The sequence below is a fragment of the Dasypus novemcinctus genome, chromosome 31, assembly GCF_030445035.2.
Source record: "Dasypus novemcinctus isolate mDasNov1 chromosome 31, mDasNov1.1.hap2, whole genome shotgun sequence".
Taxonomy (NCBI): domain Eukaryota; kingdom Metazoa; phylum Chordata; class Mammalia; order Cingulata; family Dasypodidae; genus Dasypus; species Dasypus novemcinctus.
Genome location: NC_080703.1, coordinates 24,722,840 through 24,738,615, shown reverse-complemented (window position 1 = coordinate 24,738,615; position 15,776 = coordinate 24,722,840). Strand labels below are relative to the sequence as shown.

At 38.4% G+C, this 15,776-nt stretch overlaps 1 protein-coding gene and 1 non-coding gene across 9 annotated transcripts in view; one reads left to right on the top strand and one right to left on the bottom strand.

Moving 5' to 3' along the window:
- The window catches only part of CNOT10 (CCR4-NOT transcription complex subunit 10), a 73,127-nt gene that overhangs the window by 46,860 nt on the left and 10,491 nt on the right, over nt 1–15,776 (top strand). For 6 of the 8 annotated variants that reach the window (XR_011647819.1, XR_009184242.2, XM_004471115.3 and 3 more), the window contains 3 exons: nt 345–466; nt 1,849–2,025; nt 2,985–3,065. Coding sequence is in view for 6 of the 8 variants with exons in the window: in XM_004471115.3 (XP_004471172.1) it covers nt 345–466; nt 1,849–2,025; nt 2,985–3,065 (380 nt within the window). In the remaining 2 variants the exon portion in view is untranslated. The remainder of the gene's footprint in view (nt 1–344; nt 467–1,848; nt 2,026–2,984; nt 3,066–15,776) is intronic. The other 2 variants (XM_058290752.2, XM_058290749.1) reach the window with 1 other exon arrangement.
- Nucleotides 10,338–10,441, bottom strand: LOC111767260 (U6 spliceosomal RNA). Its single transcript, XR_002799127.1, has one exon. It is a non-coding gene; the product is annotated as a U6 spliceosomal RNA (small nuclear RNA).

Here is a 15,776-nt window from a genome sequence, read left to right as displayed (position 1 = left end):
CTTTTCCACAGTGCCTGTAATACACAGCATGGTGCATGGATTATAGAATGTTCTAAATGAATCATTCTAAATAAATCCTTGAGTTTTACTTTAATTGCTGTTTTTTTTTAAATGACCTCAGGTCTCACTGTAATGAAATGCAGTATATATCACACTTCTACCTCATGTGCTCTTCCCTCTAATACTAAACATATTTCCTTTGTCACCAAAAACTCCATGTTGATGAATCTTAAGAAATTTCATCAACTCTCTAAATTTAGAGTAAGTATGAATGGCATCCAGTCGTTTTTCATGCCCCATCTTGTAATTCCCTTAAATTTATTGGGAATTATTTTATTTTATAGAGTTCTGAACAAGAAACTAAAGGTCTGCCAAGCAAAAAAGGAATTGTGCAATCTATTGTTGGTCAAGGTTATCATCGTAAAATAGTTCTAGCATCACAGTCCATACAGAATACTGTATATAAGTAAGTATTTTGCAGAGATAAAGTGTGTACGTAATTAATACTGTTTTACACAATGTTACTTATGTATAAAAGTGTGCTTGGAATTTATTACTTAATAGGAGGATCCACTTTATTACTAGGTTTTATTTCTACTTCAACAAATTGGCCCACATATATTTGTCCACAGTGAATGTTATCTGACACATTGTGATTTTTGTTTATTAATTGCATGGGTGCTGAAACATTATTCAAAATGTCCAGAAGGGGGCATCTTGATGTTCCTTTTTATATAGTTTTGGTTATCATTGATGCTTTTCATTTGGGTATATTCTCAGTTTTGAGGAATGAAAATGCTTAAAATCTAATTCCTAGCGTTAGAGCAGAAAAGTACTAATATGTAAAGCAACCAAAGCAATATAGGGGAGCAGATGTATCTTGAGTAGTTGAGCACCTGCTTCCCATGTAGGAGGTTCTGGGTTCAATCCCCAGTACCTCCTTTAAAAAAAAAATGCAGTATATAAGCCATCATATGTAGCCCCTTCAGCTGAACAAATACGAACATCTATAAAGATTCTGACTGGGAATTGCTGCTATTTCTCAAGCAGTAGACTTGGTAAATAATTAGCTTTTTTTTCTTTTACAAAAATGAAAATCTGGTTAGTGCCACCTTTTCCAAAGTTTACATAGAATCTAGTATATAACATTTTGGTCTTATCTGGTTCAACTATAATGCAAGAATTTTTAAAAGACGATTATAAAAAAGGAAATTTTCCTTGTTTGAGTTACCAGGGCCGGGGATTGAGTCGAACCCAGGACCTCATAAATGGGAAGCTGGTGCTCACCCATTTAGCCACATCAACTCCCCTCAGTTTTGGTTGTTTGTTTGTTTGCTTGTCGTTTTTGTTTTTGTTTTTGTTTTTTTCAGGAAGCCCCAGGAACCAAACCTAGGACCTCCCATATAGGAAGTAGGCATATCTGCTCCCCCTACACTTTCAAAGTTGTTAATACTTTTCAAAATTTTATTTTATCTTTCATAATAAAACTGACTCAGTTTGGTATATCAAACCAATAGAAAAGAACATAAAATGCCAAAAAATTCTAATTTTCCCATACACAGTCTCTCTGTTGCATTAACCTTGACATTGACACATGTACTCCGAGTAGTCTCCCCTTCTTGTCTAGGTCCTAGCGACACAGTGTATAATATGTATAGACTGGCATTACTTCCTGTATGTAGTGTTCAGGATTTGGGATCTTCATCATCTTCTTATGGTACTTTAATTAAATTGTCTACCTGTCAAAGGGCAGGGTTTTCGTTTACAGTTATATTGGTTTTACTATGGACAGAAGAAAAGTCTTATTTATTTTTATGCTCTCAGCTAATTCAGTTTTATTCTTTGAAGTGATGGACAGTCTTCAGCCATTCCTGTAGCCAGTATGGAGTTTGCAGCCATTTGTCTCAGAAATGCCTTGTTGCTGTTACCCGAAGAACAGCAAGATCCAAAGCAGGAAAATGGGTCTAAAAATAGTAATCAATTAGGTGGGAACACGGAAAGCAGTGAAAGCAGTGAAACGTGCAGGTATTCTGATCCCTTTACCCTCCCTCAACAAATGCCTTTCAAGAATTGGCTAACAAGCCTCCTTTGTCTTTTAAATAAATTTCTAAAAGCCTCAACCTGAATCTCTAAAATTCCAAACTTCTCTGCTTTGAATAAGAAAAGTATGCATACTTAAGTATTTCTGTAAGAGAAAAATAAGGCGAAATCTATATGAAAGAATCTGAAAAAGAAAAGTGGAAAGTAAAGTAATACCTCTTCATTGTCAGGAAGAGTATTTTCAAGGACTCCTGTTCTTGCTAGAAACAGTGGGGATTTTTTTACTTTTATTAAAATAAATACTTAAATCCTGAAACGTCTCATTTCTATTATCCTCTTCCTTTTCTCTTAACATACTATAAACCACTACTTCAAGAATATTTCTAGATGTTTCTAGTTTTCTCATAAATTAAAACTGATGCCATTCTCTAGTAATTGGAAGAGTTTAGTCGGAACTAACAAAACAAACACTATTAAATATAGAAAGTGCTGCTTTTCACACATGGTATCTTTAAACTCACGTCTCCAATCCAAGCATTTTTTTCCTTGATTATAATACAAATGCATGATTATTATAGAAAATTTGGATCAAAATTGTGATTTATTTTTTCCCATTAAGGGGTTTTAATGTAGTCGATAAAAGACAATTTAAAAAATGAGAAATGTGGGAAAATGGGCGGTTTCTTCCATATGATGGAGATATTGTTTTTAGGTAAAAATTTTTATTGGAGAAAAGAAACCAATATACAGTATAAAGACCTGGGGAAAAGCAATAGATATACCATACTGCTTTAACATGTTAGTGCTACTGAATTTCTAAGCATTTGAATTGTTTTGACTCTTCTAAACTTTTGTCATAAAAATTTGCATGGGAGTAGGGATAGGGAAACTAAATTAGATGTTTAATTGCTAATTTTTTCTTCATTATTAATAATCTATTTCAGCAGTAAAAGCCACGATGGAGATAAATTCATTCCAGCTCCACCTTCTTCTCCATTGAGAAAACAGGAATTAGAAAATTTAAAGTGAGTATGTAAAAAAAATACCACTGCATCTATTGAAGTAAGCACCGTTTTTTTCCCTTTATTCCATTAATACTATGAATTAAGTTTATTGAATGTCAGATGTTAAATTGGCCTTGCAATTCTGTGATAAACCCTGTTAGTATGGTCAAAATGTATTATCTTTTGAATAAATTGCTCGATTCAGTTCGTTAATATTTTGGGATATTTGCTTCTGTGTTCACAAGTAAGGTTGGTCCATACTTCTCTTTGTAATATCTTTGTTAGATTTTGGATTCAGAAGTATGCTGACCATATAAATGAGTTGGGAAGTATGTCCTTCTCTATTTTCGAAAAGAGTTTGTGTTATTTCTGAAAGAGATAGATGTTTTTTCTTTCTCAGATGTTTGATAGAATGCAGCAGTGAAACCATCTGGTCCTAGGGTTTTCTTTATGGGGGTATTTTTTTTAATGAATTCAAAATTTTAAATAGATCTAGTGCTATTCAGATTTTCTGTTTCATCTTGTGTCAGTTTGGGTAAGTTATATTTTTTCAAGAAATTTTCCTTTTCAAATAAATGGCCAAATGTATGGCATAATATTATTCCTAATATTCCCTTATATATTTTAAGTGTATAGGATCTTTCGTTATATCTCCATTTTCATTTCTGATATTGGTCGCTTATATTTTCCCTCTCTTTTTTTCCTGAGCATTCTACTAGGGATTTATCAGTTAGGTTGATCTTTTCAAAGAACATTCTTTCACTCTATTGACTGGCTTTATCTGTTTCCTCTTTCATTGTTTCTGCCCTCTGTTTTGTCCTTTCTTCTTCTAACTTTGTATTTCTTTTGCTTTGCTTTTAGCATCTTAAGATGGAGCCTTAGACCATTGACTTTAGATCTTTCTTCTTTTATAATAAGATTTAAAGCTATACATTTCCCTTTAAGTCCTGATATAACTACATCCCACAGAATGTTTGTTATTTTGTTTGTTCGGGATGGTGTAGTTTTGTGTGTGTATGTGTTTTAATTAAATTTTTTATTTGGGGATAATTATAGGTTCACTTCTAGTTGTATGTGAACTGCTATACTTGACAACAAACTAGGAAATGATTCATAACCATATATGCCTTAAGTTCTTCTTTAGTGTTTCTTATAATGCAAGCCTTAGTTTTCTTTTTTTTTTTTTTTAATCAAAAATTGTCTTTATTTTATCTTCATTCTCAGGAGATATTTTCACTGGATATAGAATTCTGGGTTGGTAAGATTTTTTTTTTTTCATTCAACTTTTCAAGATTGCTGTCTTTTAGCTTCCATTTTTTCTATTTAGAAGTTCGGTCATTGTATGCAAGGTGTCATTTTCGTCTCAATTAACACAGATTGCCTCTTTTGGGGCATTTAAACTCTGAGGAGTCTAAGTGTGGTTTTCATTGTATTTATATCACTTGAAGTTAAGTGACTTTTTTGAATCTGTAAATTTATCTTTTAACAAATTTGGGATTTTTGACCATTATTTCTATTTTTAGGAGGTACAGGGGATTGCATCCTGGACCTCATACATGGGAAGCAAGCACTCAACCACTGAGCTATGTCAGCTGCCCTTGACCGTTATTTCTTTATATTATTTCCACTGCCCTCTTTTGGAGGCACCCATCTTTTCTTATCAGTATAAAATTGGGACTTTTCAGGAATTCTCGAGTGATTCTTAATGTAATAATGACTTCATAGGTTAGATGATTATTTTGCTGCTGCTTTTTTCTTAAATATGTATAAAGCCATATCCAAAGAATCACTATATAAAGTGCTAGAAATATTACCTGCTTAATTTTTTTTTTCTTTTTCTTTTTCTTTTTCCCTGGTTGTGTCATCGTCTTTGGTGTGTTGCTTTGCTGCGCAGCAGCCTGCGCCTCTCCACATTGGATGGGTCTGGAGTGCCTTTTTTCTTTTTTTATGAGGAAGTCCCAGGTTTGGTTCCCAGTGCCTCCTGGAGGAGACCAGCAGACAGAGAGCTGGCACGATGGGCTGGCACAGTGAGCTGACACAACAAGATGACGCAACAAGGAGACACAAAGAGAAAAAGACAATGAGAGATGCAACAAAGCAGGGAGCTGAGGTGGCTCAGGTGATTGAGTGCCTCTCTCCCACATGAGAGGTCCCAGGTTCAGTTCCCAATAGCTCCTAAAGAGAAGGCGAGTAGACACAGAGAGCAGACAGCGAACGCAAGCTGCAGGGATGGGAGGGAGAAATAAATAAAAATAAATCTTTAAAAAAAATAGAACTAAGCTGAACAATAAAGCGTTACTTTTAAGAGAGGTTTCAATAATAGAGCTGCAAATGAATATAGAAAGAAAGAACGTTTTATTTTTATTTCTTTGCCTATTAAATTGCAAGAGTGTGCCAAGAGTACAGGAAAATATTTATTTATTGCTGGTGCCATTGTAAATTAATATGTTACTTTTGGAAAGCAATTCATTTACCTTTTTTTTCTTAAAGAAACAGTACCCTTATGGCCATAGCATACAGAATTGAGTGGAAAAGAGTATAAACTACAATGTAGGCTATAATCCATGCTTAGTGGCAGTGTTCCAAAATGTGTTCCTCAGTTGCAATGAATGTACACCTCATTTGCAAAAGCAAAATATACACAAAATTGTTGCTCCATTGAGTGAAGTAAAAGTGAATAATTTTTAAAAAGCAACTACTTTCTTGGGAAGCGGCTATGGCTCCATCAGTTGGGCTCCCGCCTACCATATGGGAGGCCCTGAGTTCACGTCACAGGGCCTCCTTGTGAAGGCAGGCTTGCCTGCGTGCTGCAGAGAGCCAATGGCCTACAAGCACTGCTGAGTGCCACCAACTTGCAAGCACCACGGAGAGCAAGGTGACGAAACAAAAAAAGGGAGACAAGTAAAAACACAGAAGAATGGACACAGAGAGCAGACAGCAAGCAAGCCGTGGGGGGGGCGGTAAATAAAATAAATACAGACACAGAAGAACGCACAGCGAATGGACACAGAAAAGCAGAAAGCAAGGAAAAAACCACAAGGGGGGCAGGGATAATTTTTTTAAAAACCATCAATTTCTGACATATAAAATTAGCTCCCTGTGCTAGGTTTTTCTCCTGATTAGAAGTGGGTAAAGGAAGCAGATTTGGCTCAATGGATAGAGTGTTCGCCTACCACCTGGGAGTTCCAGGGTTCAAACCCAGGGCCTCCTGACCCATGTGGTGAGCTGGCCCACACGCAGTGCTAATGCGCTCAATGAGTGCTGTGCCACGCAGCGGTGTCCCCCGCATAGAGGAGCCCCACATGCAAGGAGTGCACCCCATAAGGAGAGCCACACAGCTCAAAAAAAGCACAGCCTGCCCAGGAGTGGCGCTGCACACATGGAGAGCTGATGCAGCAAGATGACGCAACAAAAAGAGACAGAGATTCCTGGTGCTGCTGACAAGAATACAAGTGGACACAGAAGAACACACAGCAAATGGACACAGAGAGCAGACAGTGGGGGGGGGGGGGGGACGTGGGCAGGGAAGAGGAGAGAAATAAAAAATCTTTTTAAAAAAAGTGGGTGAAAACAATGTTTGGGAAAATGGCTTCCACTTGCCAAAAAGAGTGTCTTTCCCCCATATGACTAATGTTTTCTAGAATAGAATGTGTCTGTTATGAAACTACCTGCATTTAATTATTTATCTAAGAGTTCATCTGTTTTTAATAGGTTAATATGTATGCTAAAATTGCTAATAGTGTACATAGTGTAAAGCAATTCTGGTCCCATCCCAGTCCTCCATTTCCTCTTACCTGAGGGAAACTGCTTACTGATTTCTTTTATGTTCTTCCATCTCACTTATTCCTATCCCAGCATGTACTTATATATTTTTTTACACAAGTGATTGCATAGTCTCCACTGCTCTGTATCTTACTTTTGCTGTTTGACAGTATAATATTAGAGATTGTTCCATAGCATTACACGGCTCTGTTTTGTTCTCTTAATGGGTGCGTAGAATTGCAGTATGTGGATGTGACATAATTAACAGTGCTTTATACCCATGATCTAAACAACTATTTAGAATATTTTCAGTCTTTGCTGTTAGAAATAATGCAGTGAATATCATTGTATGCAATTTTAAGGAGAGTCTTCAACAAAAAGGTACTTAAAATAATTTTCAAAATTGATCTGATTTTTATTAAATGTCTTGAATGAATATTAATCTTAAGATTGTTTTAATTATGTGCACAGTTTAATAAGTACATTTTTCTGAACAGCTGCAGAGTTGTGTGTTAACACTAGCATCCAAGGATGGCCTTAAAGAGATGGGGGCCTGCAGGACAGGATACCTCTCAGAGTTTTATTCCTTTCGTGGCACAACTCTTTGCCTTCCATATGTCCTACTGCGAGGACTGATGATTCTCAGAGAAAATAAAATTACTTTCCTATTTTTGTGAAGCAAAGATTGGTTCTTAAGGAGCAGATGTGAGAAAGGAAGTAGAACAAGATGGAAGGAGCCTTAGGGTAGATTTATAAAAAAGAATTGCTACAGAAGACAGTAGTAATGGTAATGTAAAAACAAATGGGGCTGGGAAGGAATCTTAAAAAGATATGTGTCACAAATTTCAAAGCTATAAAAACTCACAGTTGCAACTGGGTATATTAAAAAACAATTCTGTGGCAGAAGCAAGCTCTAGTGAGAGGAAGGAGCCTGTTAAGATATGGAATTCTTAGAGAGTTCATGTATTTCTGACCTGAATTGAAAGTGTATAGTTTCGTTTCTATGGCCTGTTATATTTGATCCCTTGAGCTCAGTAATACCCAAGACACCAATGCAAAGCCCCGTTTCCTACTTGCAGCATAACTAATGTGCAGTCAATTATCATGACTGATCTACTGGCCACTTCCTGTGATAAGAGTTCACAGCCTCTTGAGTATTTTCAATTTTTTTCACTTGTACATAAATGAAGATGGATCTAAAAAATACTCTAACCAAGTTACAAGTAAGTTTTCAGAAAGCAGATGACTTCTGAAGCAATTGTCAGGTTCTATATCAAAATTAAGGAAGTCTTCAAAAAATACTCTCACAATTGAAACGAATTCAGGAAAGTGTCCCAGATAGCAGTTAAACAGCTCAATTGTGAGGCTTGGGAAAGGTTAAAGGTACTAATATAATGGGCCAGGAAAAGCTATATATATATATAATGATACTGCTAGATGATTGCATCAGTTCCTGAATCACTCAAAGCTGCGAGTTTCACTTAGGGGGAAAAATACACATTCTGTGGCCTTGAAATAAGTAAATGCTATGACTTTTACAATATAAGGTGATTCTACTTCTAGATATTACCCCCCCCCCAAAATGAAAATTTGTCCACAGAAGAATTTCATAGCAGCTCTACTCATGATATCCAAATATTAGAAAGAGCCTAAATACCATCAATAGGTGAACAACACTTGTGTTTTTGGTGTCATATCTAAAAATCCCTTGGAAAAAAACAAGATAATGGAGATTTATAAACCCCTATGTTTTCTTCAAAGAGTTTTATGGTTTTAGCTCTTATATTTAGTTCTTTGATCCATTATGAGTTAATTTTTGTATATGATGTGAGGTAAGGATCCATCTTCATTCCTGTGTATACCGGTATCTCTTTTTAATTAAAATTTTTATTGAAGTCTTGTCATTCATACATAAACAATAAATATATAGTAAGTTGTGAACTTACAAAACAAATATGCATGACATCAGACAGGGCTCTCATATATCACCCCACCACCAATTCCTTGCGTTGTCAAATATTACTGCTAACTATAGTCCATATCTTACATTTGGTGTATTTTCCCCCAACCCATCCTATTTATCTAAATTGTATGGTTTATGAATAAATGAATACTTATATTTTATAATATAATAGTCAAGAAATAAGTTCATAGGATTAGTCACATATTAACATTTCAGTGTTCCAGGACATTTTATTAACTGTCATGGTATGTGCTAAGTCTTTACATGTTAGTCATTACAGGACATCTTTCTTATTCATTCTGAGATTGTGATATTAGCCGAACTTTTTATTTTCCAAAACTTAAAATGGAGAACCTAAAAGAGTATAACAGAAATGGAAAAGGGTAGAAAACAATGGTCAGCACAACATGGGAAATGTCTGAAGGAGAAATTAAAATGAAAGCATACAAATAAAAAATTTCAGTTTAATTTGTCATTTTTTAAATAATAAGCCCCAAAATGGATAAAGGAACTTTTCAAACCAAATTTAAGCCCAATTAAGTTATTCCACAAGTCTTAATTGTGGAAGTTTAAATTAGTTCTTTTAGGCTCCATTGTTGACATGGAATGAATTATTTTTAATACAATTAAAAGAGACCTGCTATAGTCTAGTGTTTTGTTTTGTTTTTTCTTTCCTTTAATAGAGAAATTGTGGGTTTATGGACATGAATAAAATACAGGATTCCCATATACCACCCCACCACCAACACCGCATTAGTGTGGAACATTTGTTACAATTGATAGCACATTTTTATAATTATACTGTTAATTAGCTTCCCTGGTTTAACTTAAGGTTCATTGTGTAGTGTAGATCCATGGATTTTTAAAAAAATTTCGTTATGTATACAAGCTAACATTTTCCCTTTTAATCATATTCAGATGTATTTTTCAGTGCTGTTAATGGCATTCACAGTGTTGAGCTACCATCACCACCATTGCATTACCAAAACATTTGTCATTCCAAATAGGTACCCTGTACATTTTAAGCACTAACTTCCCATTTCCTGTCCCCACCCTGTTCTCTGGTCACCTATAGTCTAGATCTGACTCTCTGAGCTTGCCTATTCTAATTGTTTCAAATCACTGAGACCATAACAATAATTATCCTTTTGTGTCTGGCTTGTTTCATTCAAAATGATGTCTTCTGGGTGCATCCATACTGTCACACATATCGGGGCCTCATTCCTTTTTATGGCTGAATGATATCCCACTGTATGTCTATACCACATTTTTATCCATCCGTCAGTTGATGGACACTTAGGTTGCTTCTGTCTTTTGGTAATTGTAAATAATGCTGCCATGAGCATTGGTGTACAAATATCTGTTTGAGCACCTACTTTCAGTTCTTTTGAGTTTATACCTAGTAGTGGGTTTGCTGGGTCATGTGGTAGTTCTGTACTTAGCTTTCTGAGCAGTCACCAAACTGTCTTCCGCTGCAGTACTTCACCATTTTACTTGCCACCAGCAATGAATGAGTGTCCCTATTTTTCTGCATCTCTCCAAAACTTTGTATTTTGCCCTTTTTTTTTTTAAATGTGGAATGCTTCACAAATGTGCGTGTCATTCTTGTGCAGAGGCCGTGCTAATCTCTGTATTGTTCTAATTTTAGTATATGTGCTGCCGAAGTGAGCACTATTTTGCATTTTTTAAATAGCAGCCCGCTCTAATGGGTGTGAAATGGTATCTTATTTTGATTTTTTGTTTGCTTGCTTTATTGAGGAGGACCAGGGATTGAACCCACGACCTTGTACCTGGGAAGCTGGCACTCGACTTGACTGAGCTACATCTGCTCCCAAATGAGAGGGTTTTTTTTTTTTCATTTGTTTTGTTTTTTTAAGAGGTACCAGGAATCGAACCCAGGACCTCATACATGCAAAGCAGGTGCTCATCCACTTGTGCAACCACCTGCTCCCATTTCATTGTGCTTTTGATTTGCATTTTCCTGGTGGCTAATGATATTGAGCATATTTTCATGTGCTTTCTGGTCATTTGTATATCATCTTTCATGGTATCTCTGTTCAAGTCTTTTATCTGGTTTTTAAATTGGGTTGTTTGTCTTTTTGTCACTAAGTTGAAAGATTTCTTAATATATACTGGCTATTATCTTTTATTGGATATGTGGTTTCCAAATATCTTCTCTTATTGTGTAGGTTGTCTTTTTACTTTCATGAAGAAGTCTTTTGAGGTCCCACTTACCTATTTTTTCTTTTGTTGCTTGTGCTTTCAGTGGAAATTCTAAAAAACCACTGCTTAACACAAAGTCGTGACGATACTTCCCTCTTTTCTTCCAGGAGTCTGATAGTTCCGGCTTTTCTATTTAGGTCTTTGGTCCCTTTTAAGGTGATTTTTGTATATGATGTGAGGTAGAGGCCTTCCAATTTTTTGCAAATGAAGATCCAGTTTTCTCAACACCATTTCTTTTTTCTTTTTTTTTTTTTTAAAGATTTATTTTTATTTATTTAATTCCCCTCCCCTCCCCCGGTTGTCTGTTTTCTGTGTCTCTTTGCTGCGTCTTGTTTCTTTGTCCGCTTCTGTTGTCGTCAGTGGCACGGGAAGTGTGGGCGGCACCATTCCTGGGCAGGCTGCTCCCTCCTTCGCACTGGGCGGCTCTCCTTATGGGTGCACTCCTTGCGCGTGGGGCTCCCCTACACGGGGGACACCCCTGCGTGGCAGGGCACTCCTTGCGCGCATCAGCACTGCGCACGGGCCACCTCCACACGGGTCAAGGAGGCCCGGGGCTTGAACCGCGGGCCTCCCATGTGGTAGACGGACGCCCTAACCACTGGGCCAAAAGTCCGTTTCCCTCAACACCATTTCTTGAAGAGATTATTCTTTCTCAATTGAGTAGTCTTGGACACCTTGTCATAAAATCACCTGGCCGTAAATGTAGGGATTGATCGCCATTAGTCTGCATGTCCTTGCGCCGGTTCCATGCTGTTCTGATGGCTGATAATCTTCTGAATTTCCTGTTGCTCTTGGGAGACCCAGCCCCTTTTCAGTCTCCTAAGTGAGTGTGGTTCTGCTGCAACTGGTCTAGCTATAAACATTACCACGGAAGGAATCTCCCTGTGTGACCTTTCATTCACGTTATTAGCCGTTTCTGTTCACCTGGGCATGATTCCCATCTGCCTCTGAGGATTCCATTTAGATGAACTAACGGGTGATCAGACTGACCGCCAGTCAGGGTCAGAGTAATTCTTCAGTAGTTGCCACTCTCTGGACACCCCATGGGGCCACTGTTGACGCTGGACAAATCATTTCACTTCTCTGGGCCTTGCTTTCCTCTTCTGTCAAGTAAAAGGATTGGGTTGGGTGATGATTAAGATCCTGTCCACATAGAAAATGCTGTCTCTGGGACTGGTTGTACATTTATTTGCTGCCTGAGTTGGACTGAGTTCTTCAGCATGCTAAATTTGCAAAGAAAGAAAGTTCTTCAGATTCTTTGTGATGAGATTCTCACCTTGTGTTGAATTTGGGGTGTTTTTTAGTAAAATTCTGTTGGCACAAAACTATTATGAGAAAGCCAAACATTTATGAGGCAGGGTGTAAAAAAAATAATATAGTTTTTAAATTATGTTAATAAGAGTTCAGAGTTGACAAGTTTAATATTTTCTGAATTGTGGCAGATAAATGGAAATAGCTTGAAAAATTTTTTTCTGAAAATTTAAAATCCAGTACCACATTCAGTTTGTTGGCAAAAAGAACATTATTACATTTTTGAGCTGGTTTTGCAAATAATGTTTGCTATGATATTGCTTTATAAATTTATTTTCCTCCAACAATAAGGGTTAAAACTATTTCAGATTCACTTAACTCATAGACTGTGTGGCTTGACTTAGTCTTGCATAGCTTTTAATACTTCTTAATAATTTGGTTCTTTAAGAAAAGTTATTTTCTTCCTTTTTCCTTTCCTTTTTTTATCTGCCCCCCCCAAGGGTTGGCATTCTGCCCCCCCCCCCCCCCCCCCCCCCCGCAAGGGTTGGTCGTGGAGCTACAGCACGTGAAGACTGTGGGGTTTTGTCCCATCTCCGCGGGGGGGAGCAGCTAGTGTGTCTCTTCCCTTGAGGTATAGTTCTTCCAGTCTGCTGACCTGTCGGATCCGCTGAGTGGCTGGTAAAGCAGACTGGACAGTGGCTCAAGGAAGTAGTGCTGGGGGAGGTGGGGCAACATTTTCAGCAGCAACTATCAAAAGTAAAGTGATTTCCAAGCTGCTGTTGTGGGCACGTAGAGTAAGACTAGTTTCATAGGTCTTAACCATCTCTAGGACTGGTTTCATTCTCGATGAAGCCCAGCTGAATATTAAATAAAGTATATTCTTTGCTTTTTTTTTCCTGAATAATGGAGTTTGGTGGCAATACGTTTTTCTATTGTTTCAAATTATTACAATGGTCATGTTATTTTAGGAAAATCCTTGAAGTGTTTTAAATAAAGGACAATTTATGTTATAAAAAAGAAGTAAAGTGATTGCAGCGGGCTTGGTAGATAGAACTATATGTTTCTAGTGTTACCCTTCTACAGGAGTTATGCGATGAGAGTGGAGTATTGTTTTCTGAGAGGAAAGTAGGATGAGTGAAAGAAAGGGAAAAGAGGGGTGAGACAGGGTGGATTTTAGGGCATCGGGAGAAGGGGAGCATAAATATCGGCTTGCTTCTCAGGCACTGAAACTTGCTGAATCCCTACAGCTCTCGACTAGAATGCCAGTCACTTGTAACCCGCCATTCTGCGTTCTCATACTTCAATATTTTTTAATATAAATATTATTTTATTATTAGAATATTTTGCCCTATTGTAATTTGATAAAGAGGTGAAAGAGATAAAAGTTGAGGAAAACAAACTTTCAGCTTCTACATATTTACAGTTTGGGCCTCCTAAGAAACGGAATCTCTCTGCAGCTCCCATGACTGATTTCTGGACCCAAAGTGGGCTTGACAGAGGGCTGGAGCAGTGACAGCCCACCTACTGTCGGGAGAGGCCAGGGCAGGCTGTTCTCAGCAAGCCTGCCTGAGGTGGGTTCTGCCCTAGCCCCTAGGACCTGGAGCATGCAGCAAGATTCCCACGTCTGGGCAAGCTGGGAGCGTCGGCTGCTTCAGTGCGGTGGCCTCGCGGGCAAGGCGGGGGTCTGGGTCCCTGGGGAAGTAACCCTAAAAGAGTGAAAGCCGTGGTCTTCAGCAGGTAGGTAATAAACCTCTTGTGGATGGTAAGAAATGGCTCTCGTCTTCGTAGGAAACACACGAGATGCAGGCTTTGGCTTTTAAGGAGCTTATATTTTGCCAGACCTTTGTGAAGGTCACAGATGAAAATGAATATAAAACTTTGTGGCTGTCCTGCATGGACACCTTGGGCTGATGGTCTTCTCAGACCTCTGGAGCCCCAGGCCTTTTTAAGTCTTATTTTTCCCTTCATAAGCCATACATTCCTGGCTCATGGTTGGTACTCGGTATACTGGATGGCCATAAGGAAATTGTCGCCTTAATCTCTCTCCTCAGAGCGCCCTCTGAAGTGCCTTCTGAAAACAGGAGCTATCTAGCCAGTGCTTGGTCCTCGGGCTGGTCCGAGTCCTCCGCCAAGGGGGAGGTCGCAGGTCGCCCCCGGGGCTGTGGCTGAGGCCCTGCCTGTGAAGCCAGCTCCTGGGGTCCTAGCCATTCCACAGCAGGCCTGTCAGGAAAACCCCTGGAGGTGGCACTACTCGCCTGCTTGCAGATTACCCTTCTATGAACAGGGGTCAGATTTAAAACAATATAAACTGGTAATGTTTGGATGAGGTTTGTTTTCTTTAGAAAAAAGATAGGTGAGAGTGCCTAGGTCGTTTGTACGCCGGGAACTTAGAAAACTCGTAACATAACCTTTTCTTTATGCTTTATTTTCAGGGAGGGCTTGGGAATTCAGAGATGGGAAAAGCCTTAGGTGGAATGTTAGTTGTGATTAATCACAGACTAAAGAATGCATTTAATCACTTTGGCTCTTCGTTTCTACATTGAACACACAAGAATTTGCATTAGGCAGTCTTTCATCCCTACCATCGTAGCCGTAAACCACATACCTCAGTTTCCCTGAGCCTCCTCCAGGACCAGTCTACTTTCTGTTTCGAGGGGTTTCTTTTCCTTTAGTAGATAATTTTGTGAGATTGCAGCAACCAGAAGTGAGCCAATGAAGAGGAGCAGCAGACTACTTTTGAATTTGGCCAGCTGTCCTTTTACTAGAAGGGCGATTTCTACTAAGAAGATTTTATTTATTTATTTTTTAAAGATTTATTTTATTTATTTCTCTCCCATTCCTCCCCCCCGTTGTCTACTCTCTGTGAACATTCAGTGTGTGTTCTTCTGTGTCCGCTTCTATTGTCAGCAGCACAGGGAATCTGTGTCTATTTTTGTTGCGTCATCTTGCTGAGTCAGCTCTCCATGTATGCAGCGCCATTCCTGGGCAGGCTGAACTTTCTTTCACACTGGGCAGCTCTCCTTACGGGGCGCACTCCTTGCACGTGGGGCTCCCCTACGTGGGGGACATTCCTTGCGCACATCAGCATTGCGTGTGGGCCAGCTCCACACAGGTCAAGGAAACCCTGGGTTTGAACCCTGGACCTCCCATGTGGTAGGTGGACGCTCTAACCGTTCGAGCCAAGTCTACTTCCCTACTAAGAAGATTTTAGAGCATGAGGAAGCTATAGTACTATCATGGTTTTTTCTTTCTTGGATTGAAATTGCAACCTGGGTCACTTAATGATATACATATGTACTGTAATTTATAAACAACTCAGAATGCTATATCTGAGTCAGGTCTTTCATGATCAGCCATTCAGACCTCATTTCTGCTTGACAATGGTTTATTTTGAGATTGCTTTGTGGCGCGGTTGTTTACCATTCAAGTGACCTATTCCCATCAAGTCTTTTAGTCAGGCCTGTTTTAAGTGAGTGGCCTTTTAAGTAGAAAACCAAATAGATATTTAGGTTTCCAGCCCAAATTAGAAAAAT